This window comes from Bison bison, unplaced genomic scaffold (genome assembly GCF_000754665.1).
Source record: "Bison bison bison isolate TAMUID 2011002044 unplaced genomic scaffold, Bison_UMD1.0 scf7180017864456, whole genome shotgun sequence".
In the NCBI taxonomy this organism is placed as follows: domain Eukaryota; kingdom Metazoa; phylum Chordata; class Mammalia; order Artiodactyla; family Bovidae; genus Bison; species Bison bison.
In genome coordinates, this window is record NW_011495018.1 from 11578938 (window position 1) to 11591856 (window position 12919).

General features: G+C 39.1%; 1 protein-coding gene across 4 annotated transcripts in view; it reads right to left on the reverse strand.

Annotated features, from left to right (window-relative positions):
* Positions 1–12919, reverse strand: part of INPP5F (inositol polyphosphate-5-phosphatase F) — a 94275-nt gene that overhangs the window by 61376 nt on the left and 19980 nt on the right. For 3 of the 4 annotated variants that reach the window (XM_010859252.1, XM_010859251.1, XM_010859254.1), the window contains exon 2: positions 8258–8338. In XM_010859252.1, coding sequence (XP_010857554.1) covers positions 8258–8338 — 81 coding nt within the window. Of the gene's footprint in view, positions 1–1620; positions 1756–8257; positions 8339–12919 lie in introns of those variants that run through there. The other variant, XM_010859253.1, reaches the window with a different exon arrangement.

The window sequence follows — 12919 nt, forward strand, 5'->3', positions numbered from 1 at the left end:
GTATATTTTAAAGAGCTTTTGTAATACATTTAAAACCTCCAGCCTCAGCCATCTTGGGGGTTTCCCAGGTGTCGCTTGTGTAGGATACATAAGAGAGGCCGGTTCAATCTCTGGGTTTGGAAAACCCCTTGGAGAAGGGCATAGAAACCCACTCCAGTATTCTTGCCTGGAGAATCCCATGGACAGAGGGGTCTGGCAGGCTACACTCCATAGAGTCACACAGAGTCAGACATGACTGAAGCGACTTAGCATGTACGCCATCTTTTCAAGGTTATCTGTGTGATGATATACTATCTCCTGGATGGAGGGCATTCCTACAGAGGTGATGTCTGAGTTGAAGTCAGAACTATTTCAGTAGGGTAATTTGGACAGGGTCAGGGTGAGGAAAGTGAGAGGAGAGCAGTTGTTGGCAGAGTAAGCCGTGTGCAAAAAGATCCCTGTAACTGAGAAAACACATTTCAGGCCTCAGCTGAGACATCACTTCCTCAGGGATGCCTTCCATCCAGGAACCCCATCCCCACCAGTCACGCCCCTCTGCTACGTGCTTCACAATATCCCACATTTGTCTTCTTCAGAAGCTTAAGTTTAATGATAAAACTCTGATCAGGCAATTAATGTCTAGCTCTTGGATTTGACTCTATGCTCCTGGAAGCTTTGCATTTTGTTCACCCTGTAGCCCCCAGCATACAACAGGCACTCTGTAAATATCTGTTAAATATTAATATTCTGTACTGAATATTTTTGAATAGCCACTGGACAGGGGGATACAGCAGTGAGCACAACAAACACAGCCCCTGTTTTGGAGCTTATCCTCTAGAGACGGAAGAAGAAGACAAACAGAAAAGAAGAAAACAAAAAATTCATGTGTCGTTACAACTGTGGTAAGAGCTGACTATCATTCTGACTTCCTCCTGGACACTACAAGGAATAGAAGACAATGATTTTTCATGGAGCTTTACCTTTCCTTCATCTATTTAGCACATTACATGTTCCTTCGACTTTCTGTTCCTCATCCTAATAAAGCCCAACCGATCAAAGCAGAGTCAGACACTTTCAGGCTGTCAAAGATAGACTCATTAGACCCTGGCTGAAAGTCTACCTGCCTGCAAATGCCTGGGGGAAGAGACCTTCCAAAATGAAGAAAGGCCAACTATTCCAAATAGTTTGCTTTCTAGGCACCGGGGTTAATAGAACCATTTGAGGGGCAGAGCTTGCTATAAAAGGAAGGGCAATTATCAGCAAAGGATTCCACAACCAAATAATACTTCTAAACTCTTTTCTACCACACATTTTTCTAAATGGGCACACAACTTATAAAATATAACCTTCATTAATGCTACTAATATTTCACTTCTAAAAACATTGCTTTTATAATCCCCACCATGTCATCTTTTAGTGACATGTTAGTATCATTAGTTTCAGTAAAAATTAGTGTTACTGGAAAAAACAGTCTAAGTTTAACATTTATTCAAAATTATACATTCAGAACTTAAGTGTTCTCTAGTGATATGTTTTACCTTTAAAACTAAGGAAAAAAAAATAATAATAGCCAGCATCTACTGAATGCCTACTATTATCAGAAGCCATGCTAAGCACTTAATGAGAGTTTATTAAACTTACCATAACCCTATCTAGGTGGTATCATCACCCAGCAACCGAGGCTTGGATGAATAACCTGATCCAAGGCAATCATGTGACCTCAAGGTCAGTCCAGTGCTGGGGCCAGTGCCTACCCAGTGCTATTTGGGGAATGGCCTATAAGAGAAAAGGGCAGATGCAAAGGTGAGAATTCTCCTGGACATGCTTTTGTAGTGAGCATTCCAGAGGATGTTAGGTTCCTATTATGGATTGAATTAGGTCCCCTTAAAATTCATTATGTTGGAGTCCTAACCCCCAGAGCCTCAGAATGTGAGCCTGTTTTAAAGAATGGGATCTTTAAAGCTGTAATTAAGTTAAATGAGGTCATTAGGGTGCACTCTAATCCCTAATGACCGGTGTCCTTATAAGAAGAAATCTGGAGACACACACAGAGTGAAAATAATGTGAAGACACAAGGAGAAGATAGCCATCTACAAGCCATCAAAAGAGGCCTCAGAAGAAACCAACCCTGATGACTAGATCTTAGACTTTAAGCCTCCAGAACGACAAGAAAATAAATTTGTTTAAGCCCCCAAGTTTGAGGAACTTTGCTGCGGCAGCCTAGCAAACTAATGCCGTTCCAAAGTCACGACTGCCTGATGACAGTCACAGCTCACCCACGCCGCTTTTAGACTGTCAATGACAACTGTTCAAGTAAACTTCGTTCCCATCTCACTAGGCAAGAACAGAAATTCATGCATTAATATGTAGAGAATAAGTAGGAGGGAAAGAGGAGTGAGAAAGAGTTTAAGTACAGACATTTTCTTCCCCTCATCTTCTACCCCCAGAAGGTAAGATGCTCCCATGGGAAAGTGCACTTGGAGTGATTATTTCAGTTCTAACACATATCAGGACCACACTCCCAGCGGGCAAGTTGATAGTGTGGTCAAAGCAAGAGCTTAGGTGGAACACAGGGTGGGGAGGAAATGAGGCATGCCCAGGACAGAGGATGAAGAAAGAGAAGGCGGGAAGAGCAAGCTGGATGCTCAGAGCATGGAAGCCGGGGTGGAGTGGTACCCAGGGTGGGGCTGCAGTTCTCCGGGTGAGGGAAAGAGCAGCAGGGGGCCCAGAAAAGAGATTTTCCTTTGTTTTTTTCCCCTGTATCCTTTCTTAACAGCCAAACCTTAGAAGTGATGCGGCAAGAGGGGACAGGGCGGGGGCGGGGGGGAAGTACAGAGATTAGGAGCGTGAAAAACTTTCCCAGCTCCATTTACTTCTTTTTATTATTTTATTATTTTCTCTAGTTCACTCTATTCCCTCACTTTTCCCTCTTCCAAAATATCCTACATGACAGGTATCTACACTGCCTACCAACTTCTTTTTGGTCCAAAGAAAGGTCCTACAAGGAGGGAAGGTGTATGTAAACAGGAGCTGACCACAAAAGACCATAAGAAATGCCCCCACCTGCCTAAAGACCATACTTTCACTGCATCAAACTCACCAACCAGTAGTATATTTGTACACTGCTTTATGAAATGACTTGGGGTTTGTTTGCCAAGTTCAAACCCTCCTGCTTTGACCGACTGTCCTGCTTAGTGTAGTGGGCATGTTTGAACTTTGTGACCAGGGGAGGCCCCTGACTCAGACTGAGCCAAAAAGGGTCTCTTTCCTAGGGTCTTAACTAGAGAGCCCGTCAATCTCCAGAAGTTATAGGGAACATCAGATGCTGGTTGGCTTGAAGGCTAAGGTCGGTCTGAGTACCACATAAGGACAGAAATTTCATCCCACATACACAAACACAGAGAAACCCAAAAAAAGACAAGAATGTATAAGAGATGTTCAGACACAAGTGATGGTCAGAGACTGTCTGCCAAAAAATGTAATCTCAGATCCTGAACAAATCAACTTTTTGGTTTTGTTCCCTTGAATTCTAATAAAAACTTGTTTGCATAAACTGATAGGTTTGTATTTGCAACCAAAAGAATTGATAAAATAGTGATAATTTACTAAGCACCTTTAGGTATACTACCTCACGTGAGACCCACAATACCCTCAGGAAAAAAAAAGTGAGCAGTTATTTTCATTCTTGTTTTATAGTTTACAAGGAAGTAGAGGCTCTGGGGCATTGGGGGCCCCAATGAACTAGCCTCCTGGGATGCAAACCCTTGCGAAGCCCCTTCCCATGTTGGTTCTGGGTTTGGCTGTGTGACCTCCTCTGACCAATGGGATATTAGCAAGTCAGTGATGCAAGTAGAGGCTTGATAAGCCCTTCTACACTGGAACTTGTCACCTCAGCACCCTGAAAGGATGTCCAGGTATCCAGGAGACAGAGAGGGCCCAAAAAGAGGCCTCGTGAGATGAGCTACATGGAAGAAATGCCACATGAAGGAAAACTAAGATGCCCCAGGCAAACCCCTAGCTGAGTGCTGCCACTCAGATGACCGTGGCCAACAGGCAAAAAGGGCAGAAGAGCCATGTGTCAACCCACAGAACTTGAGATACTCTAAACTGTTACTTAAGGCTTTAAAACTTTTGTGGCAGTTTATTACACAGCAACAGATGAAACAGATGTTATATAATTTCTCTCATATCTCAAAGCTCTAATAAATAAAGCTTGAATTTAGGTCTCTTGACTCATGTCAGTGATTTATTCATTGTTTCAAGATGTAACTGAAATTGGAGAAAAATAACTCAAAAGTTTCATATGCTTCACTTAAACAATAGAAAATGAATTTTAGCTCAGAACATTCAACTGTGAAATTATCCTGTCAGCATATAAATGAATTAAAAATATAAGTATGTAAATGTGGACAGGTAGGAGAGTGTGACTAAAATACTTATTAGCATGTTACACAATGTCTAAATGCTTTTCTCCTTTGTACTGAAAGAATTCAAAACTACCAAAGACAGAATGTACAAGAACACTCACAGTGGTCTCATTTCTAATGGCAAAAAAAAGCCCCAAAAATAAAAATTACCCAATGATGGGGAAAAGGACAAATTATGATATAGTAATACAATAGTGAAGATAGGAACTAAAGTTTCATATATCAAAGTGGACAAATCTCAAAAGTATCCAGTTGTGTGGGTAGGGGCAACAAGTGAAGGAACACAAGTGGCTTAACATCATTTATACCAAATTTCCAAAATATAAAACTTAGCAATATATTATTTAGGGGTATATATGTAACAAAAGCAATAATGAAAATCAATGGGCTAATAAGTACAGTATTCAAAATCACAGGTTCTCTTGAAGGGAACAAGACTCTTGGAGAAAGGCAGCAAGAGTTCCAAAAACATTGGTTTCATTTCTTAATCTACATGGTAGATAAATGTGTTTAATTTACAACAAGTATACTGTGTATCGGTGACAAATAGCTCTTTGTGTCAATAAAATATTTAACAATTTTTTTAAATAAACAAAAAAAATTAGCAAAAAGAAATTAAGACTCTCTATGGCAATTTGTGCTTTATATTCAGAAATCAACCTGGCTTCCAAATGTGCAATAATTTTACCTTAAAAGAATTTTTTAAAACATACAAGGGTGGCTACACTCCTGATTGCATAGCAGTAATAGCAAAGCTTCCTATAGCTCTTAACTCACATTAAAATCAATAACAGTGAAAAAATATATATTTAAATTTTGTGCTTAAAATATTTCAGTTAGTCCTTTTCATGACTTTTTGGAAGCCTATGTTACACCTATCTTTTAACAAAACTCCCTCTGAACTCAGGGCACAGGTGCCTGTCCTGCCAAGGGAGGGTCTGGTGAATGAACCAGACCTTCCATCAATTTGCTTTTCCTGGACAGGACTCCCAGGAGCACCACACTGTGTACTAACAGACCCTTTCTCTTCCCTGGCCAGAGTTGACTATATGAGGAATAGACAGCTGACCAAAGCCCATCAGTCCTAATCTGCCACCTGCCTACCTCTCCAGCCTTATTTCCACTATTCTCTCCCTCAAAACCACTGAAGTTGGTGTATCTGTCAGAGCACCTATCACAATTAACAAATAATTATACATTTATTTCAGTGATTAATCACTAATGTCTAGCCTTCCCTCTTAAACCGAAAGCTCCATGAGAGTGGGAACAGGTCAGTTTTTGCTCACTATTGTATTCCACCAACTAACGCAATTCCTGAGAGTAGGCATTTAATAAGTTGTTGGGTTTAAGAGGAAGAAAGGATTTTAATATTATGCCTCCTTTCTCTAAAGCTTTATAGGCATCCCTTGGAGATCAGTTCCAGACTACTGCAATGAAGCAAATACATCAATAAAACAAGTCACACAAATTTTTTTGGTTTCCCAGTGGCTATAAAAGTTGTTTACACCAAACTGTAGTCTACTAAGTGTGCAATGAATTATGTCTAAAAATGTACATACTTTAATTAAAAGTACTTCTTCAATGAACATATTGACTACAATGGAGAAAAGACAGGTTCTTCAGCAAGTGGTGTTGGAAAAGCTGGACAGCTCATGTAAATCAATGAAGTTAAAACACACCCTCACACTCTACACAAAAATAAACTCAAAATGGTTTAAGTATAAGATGACACCATAAAACTCCTAGAAGAGAACAGAGACAAAACATTCTCTGACATAAATCATACCACTGTTTTCTAAGGTCAGTCTCCCCAGGCTATAGACATAAAACCAAAAATAAACAAATGGAACTTAATCCAAACTTATAAGCTTTTATACAACAAAGGAAGCCATAAACAAAATGAAAAGACAATCTATAGAATAGGAGAAAATATTTGCAAACCATGTCACTGACAAGGGCTTAATTTCCAAAATACCACAAACAACTCATACAACTCAGTAACAAAAAAACAACTCAATCAAAAATGGGCAAAAAATTACCTTAAGTTAACATTTCTCCAAAGACGACATACAGATGGCCAATCGGCAGTTGAAAGAGATGCTCAGCAATGCTAATTATTAGAGAAATGCAAATCAAAACAATGAGGGACCACCTCACACCAGTCAGAATGGCCATTATTAAAAAGTCCACAAATAACAAATGTTGGAGAGGGTGTGGAGAAAAGGAAACCTTCCAACACTGTTGGTGGGAATGTAAATTGGTGCAGCCACAAAGAAAACAGTATGGAGGTTTCTTTAAAAACTAAAAATACAGTTGCCACATGATCCAGTAATCTCACCCCGGGGGACATATCCAGAGAAAACTATAATTTGAAAAGATACATAGCAATGTACCAAAGTTCATAGCAGCACTATTCATATAACAGCCAAGACATGGAAGCAATTAAATGTCCATCAACAGATGAATGGATAAAGAAGATGTGGTATATAGGCAATAGAAAACTATTCAGCCTTAATAAAGAATGAAATAATGCCATTTGCAGCAACATGGATAGACCTAGAGATCATCATAAAGTAAATAAGCCAGAAAGAGAAAGACAAACACCATATGATATCACTTACCCATGGAATCTAAAATATAACACAAATGAACTTATTTACAAAATAGAGAAAGACTCACAGACTTAAAAAACAAACTTACGGTTACCAGAGGGAAGAAGGATAGGGGAGGGATGAACTAGGAGTTTGGGATTAGCAGGTACAAACTTCTATATATAAATATAAAATAGATAAACAACAAGATCCTACTGTATTACACAGGGAGCTATATTCAGTATCTTATATTAACCTATAATATAAAAGAACATGGAAGTGTGTGTGTGTGTGTGTGTGTATATATGCATAACAATCACTTTGCCGTATACCAGAAACTAACACTGTATATCAACTATCCTTCAATTAAAAAATACTTTCTTACTAGAAAATGTTAACCGTCATTTGAGCCTTCAGTGAATCATAACAGTAACAAAGATCACTGATCACAGATCACCATAACAAATATAAAGTTTGAAGTACTGTAAGAATTACCTAAATGTAACACAGAGACATGAAATGATCAAATGCTGCTGGAAAAATGGCACCAATGTATTTGTTGGACTCAGAATTGCCATAAACCTTCAATCTGTAAAAAAACACAACATCTGCAAAGGACAATAAAATGAGGGATGCCTGTTTTTTTTGTTTCCCTTATATGGATGAAGAGGAAAAGTTAAAATTTTACATAACCTCCTTTTCCTTCTGCCTCTATAACTCAGCTTGCCCCTTGCAAAGTCTAGATCACGTAGGTCACGTAGTTTCAAAAAGTGGGGACTTGCAATACTAGGAACTGGAGTTTATCTCACTCACCCTTGTCCTGCTCTTTGCAATCTCCCAGCCTCTGCAAACCTGCTTAATCATGCCTGTCCAGGTCAGGCATCCCCCTCCCCATCTTGACCACTGCTCCTGTGCTCACGAAACTCCTTAGTTTAAACCAGCCTATTAACAGCTAGTGTTGCCCACTACAGTCTGTCTATAAAAGCTCTGTAATCCTTTTGTTCGGGGCTCAGAGCTTGGAGTGTTAACTCCTCTGGGCCCGCTGGCATAATAAACTTGAGTTCTTCAACTCTCCAAGTGTGGTGCTTGGCTTCTCGAGTACTGGCTTCTGCAACACGGAAATATACCCACTTTGGGTAGATCCAAAATTAAGGTAAAGGAATCCAGGCCATTACAGAATCTACATTTATCCTCAAAGAAGACAACGTCACAGAATGCCACATTAAATTTGACAAGCTTAAAGAGTTTACAGAAACATACCTGAATGAAGCTGAATTTTTCCAATAACACCTTCTACCAACCCCAAACAAATGGGATTCCACGCAAGAAGCAGATCGGTAGCTAAAATAAAATAAGAAGCAGTCATGAGAAAGTATTCATTGGAAAACATTAAAACAATATCTTTATAGAGAACAAACTAGTGTTTACCAGTGGGGAGAGAAGGGACAAGATAAAGGTGAGGGAAGGGGAGGCACAAACTACGGGGTGTAAGAGGGCTCAAGGATGGATCATATAATACAGCACACGGGACAGAACCAATCTTTCCTGATAACTGTAAATGGAAAGTAACCTTTAACACTGTATAAAAATAAAAAATTTTTAAAATAAATGTCACAGAGAAGTCACAAAATGATTTAAAATACAAAGTGTCTTTAGCAATGTATTAAAAAATGATCAGCAACCCAAAAGAGCAGGTATCAACACCCAGAACTGAATACATTACTAAAAGCCATTGTAGAGAGGCATTAAATCCGAGGCCTGAGTAAGTTCTCTAACATAAGGACAGTTATGGGAAGATAACTGACATTCTAAAACTCTATTTGGATGGGAGGCAGTACTTTGGCGCCCTGCAGTGGAGGAAGGAGGCTGGTACAATATAAGAGGGCAAAGAGAGGAGTTATCCAAGGTCCTACTGCCAGAGCCAGTCTCAGATCCAGAGACAAGAACTGAGAACCACCCCCCCCAGAGATGTCCACTTACTGAATCACACTCCGGAAAATATCCTTTCCCAAAGAAGCTAACACCAAACAAAGAAATTCGGAAAGCCAGTTCTCTTTCATGTGATTTCTATGGCAACAACAACAGGAATCACTTCTATCTATACTGAGTGCCTACTATGTGCCAGGCATCCCAGTCAGGGTTTCTCATCTGAACCACAGAACAAGACAATGACTTGGATGACTGTATTCTCAATTCTCCCAAGGATGGTAGATCATTTGTACCATTCTAGACACACAGAAGAGAAGCTAATTCATTACACACAACAGATGCCTGAGGACGTTAGGGCTGAATTCTGTTGTGGAACGCAGGCTACAAAAGGCTGTTATACCCATGCAGATAAAGGTAATATTAATGGTGGTTCAATAGCAGGAAAAGATTAGCAAGAATGAAAACATTATTTCTCTTAGCAGAAATTTTAAATTACATTTTAATTACTACCATTTAAATTTTATTTTAATGAAATGTATAATCAATCTGTAACTCATGTGGGTAATTACAAAAGACTTAATAGTCTCCAAATTCATTTGAGTTTTGACTACTGTATCTTGAACATCTTTGTTATTAATGATATATTCAGTGGGAAGCAAAAAAAAAAGTTGACTCCTGTTTTTATTGCAAGAATTAAAGTAAAATAGAGAATTAATTTTTTAAAGGCTATTATACATACTATCATTTCTAATCCTGATGACTCTCTAGCAGTTAGGTACTGCTGCTGCTGCTAAGTCGCTTCAGTTGTGTCCGACTCCATGCGACCCCAAAGACGGCAGCCCACCAGGCTCCCCCGTCCCTGGGATTCTCCAGGCAAGAACACTGGAGTAGGTTGCCATTTCCTTCTCCAACGCATGAAAGTGAAAAGTGAAAGTGAAGTCGCTCAGTCGTGTCTGACTCTTCCCAGCCCCATGGACTGCAGCCTGGGCTCCTCCACCCATGGGATTTTCCAGGCAAGAGTACTGGAGTGGGTTGCCATTGCCTTCTCTGAGTTAGGTACCAGGTTCCAAATCACAGATGAGGAAATGCAGCCTTAGAAAAGTAAAGTGGCCATATCACACAATGGGCCAAGGCCAGAGCTGCAATTCAAAGCCATGTCTACACCACATGGCCTGTGCTCTTAACCGTCCAAACACAGAATCTATACACACATGGAACTAATCAATAAGACAACATTTACATTTTAAGTAACATGCATTCTTATAAAAGTAATACACTGTAAGATTGGAAAAAACACTTTATCACTTCCATCCTGTCATCCAGAGAGAATATTATTTTGCTACATTTCACATCATATATTTGTGTGCATATCCAACTGCAATATTGCAATATCACTATATGCTAACTTCTTATAATATTTCATGAGTATTTTCTCACATCTTTAAAATATTCTTCAAAACTGTAACTTCACAGCTGTCTAATTTTCCACTTAAGGAAGCACTGTCTCACTCTTGGGCATTTAAGTCATTTCCAGTTTTTCCCTATTATAAAAAATGCTGTGATAAATGATGAATATTATGCAAGTATTTTATTTGCTAATTAATAGCTTTAGGACAAACTCTTAGGGATGAAATCAGTAGGTGAAAACTTAAAAACAAAGCTTTCAATACTATCAACAAAGGTTATACACCAAGTTAGATTTCTGCTAGAAGCATATAAAAATGCTTCTTATGCTTGCTATCATTTAGAATTTCTTTGTAAATTTTGCTATTTTGATGGCATCCATTGCCTAAATGATGTTTACTTTCTTTTCATTGCTTGTAAGATTAAACATTTAATTATAAAACTGGCTGCTTATGGTTCTTCTTCTATGATTTCCTTATTCAGATCTCCTAAGAATTTTTTATGTTCCTTATGGATTTATGAGTTTTTATACTAAGGACATCAACTCTGACATGTTTGTAAATACTTTCAGTTTTAAATTTTTATACAAATCACTTTCATTATCCATCATTATTTCCCTTATTATCTTATCAAGTTGTTCCTTAGGGGTAGTAGTGTTAGTCGCTCAGTTGGGTCTGACTCTTTGCAACCCCATGGACTGTGGCCTGCCGGGCTCCTCTGTCCATGGGATTCTCCAGGCAAGAATACAGGAGTGGGCTGCCATTTCCTTCTCCAGAGGATCTTCCCCACCCAGGGATCGAACCCAAGTCTTCTGCATTGCAGGCAGATTCTTTACCATCTGAGCTACAGGGAAGATCACTAAGTTGTTCCTTATCTGTTATCAATCATTTATTAATTTTACCCCTTTGTTAATTTATAAAAATCTAACCCTAACCCTGGAATTCATGTTGGTATATAAACTAGAAGTATCCTGATTTCTTTTCAAATAACCAGAATCCCCATCAGGCAGGCCACATCTCAACCTCTGCCAACACTGATGCCCCTGCTAAGGAAAGAGCTCCAGCTATTCATAATCTCACCCTGACCCCAAATGAACAAGCACAGTTGCAGGATTCTATCCCTTGGGTATCAAATGAGCTTGAGGAATATGGAGGATGAAAAGTCAGTGCTAAAGCAGTCATAGAACAGCTGCACAGAGGAAGTGGAACTTCAAGCATAAGGAAATCAGAAAGAAGAATGATGTGGCAGAAATAAAGTACAAGGTTTGTTTTGGAATCCATTCCTTCACTGGGGAAATACTTATCAAGTACATTTCAGGAACCAGGTACTGAGAAGATATGAAAATAAAGGAGCAAACAATATAGATCAGAAGACCAAGGAGTACGGTGAGTATGGTGGAGATCTTCATTGGGAAGACTAGAAAAAGTACACTGAGGCCAATAAGGAGAGACTTGAATAAAAGACTCATTAAGGAACCTTACTTCCTAGAGGCCTTGGCAGGCAAATAATAACAAAAGTAAAACAAGACTGCAGCCAGGGATTAGAAGACAGCACTGAAAGGAGGTGGAAAGGAGCTAGATGGTTTTTATTACAAGAGTGTTGGCTTGAAAGGATATGGTAGTTGGGGAGCAGGGTGGGCAGTAGGTGAAGAAAGCACAGAAGGAGATTAACATGAAACACCTCAAAGGAAGCTACACTAAGGACAGGAAGAGGGTAAACTTACAAATGACAGTGAAACAGCTATCCTCTCCAGAGAGGGATAAGATGAGGACAGAGATGAGTAAGAAGGAGCAAGGCACAAACAGCAGTGTATATAGGAGCTGGGAGAAAAGGCAGGTGAAAACCTCTTAACTTAAATAATACCCTTTTGCACCTATGGTATTTTGAACTGTTTGACTATATCAGCCATTGAAGAAAATTTAAATTTCACTTAAAAAAAAAAAAAAACAGATAAAGCTATATTTTGTGGTCTAATTGACTAAAAATAATAGTCACTGATAATCTTTGAGATTCAAAGAGAGAACCAGGTAAGTTCATTAAGACTGAGTTCATGATGGGATGGTCAAGGGGAAATGTTTAGGTATAAGAACCAGAGGAGATATTAAAGGAGGAAAAGAAAACAGAAGAAAAGGAAATCAAAAGTACAGGTATAAAAGTGAACCCGGGGAGTGGGAGAAGATATTACTTTTTACTAAGTCTGGAAGAAAAGATGAAAAGGCTAAATACAGAAATGGAGCTGAGAAGCAGATACATGTATCGAATGGCCTTGACTCAGTACAAATAGGAGTCCAAGTCATCTTTTCTATGCAAGGGGAAGGACAGAAGCAGAACAAGAGTAGCAGCAGATGCTAGGCGTGGTGAGGAGAATCCAGAAAGTCCGTTTGTAAATGTTCTGTGTGTACTTGAAACGCATGTATATTTGCTTAGTGTTTTCAAGAAAAAGGGCATCAATTCAATCCATTAGCGGGTCATTTTATCAGTTTTGTACAATGAGATCAGCACTAATGAAACAGAAAACAGAAAAACTGCACCACATAAGGAAAAACATTTCACAAAACTTTTGTTTCCGCTACATACATACATACGTGT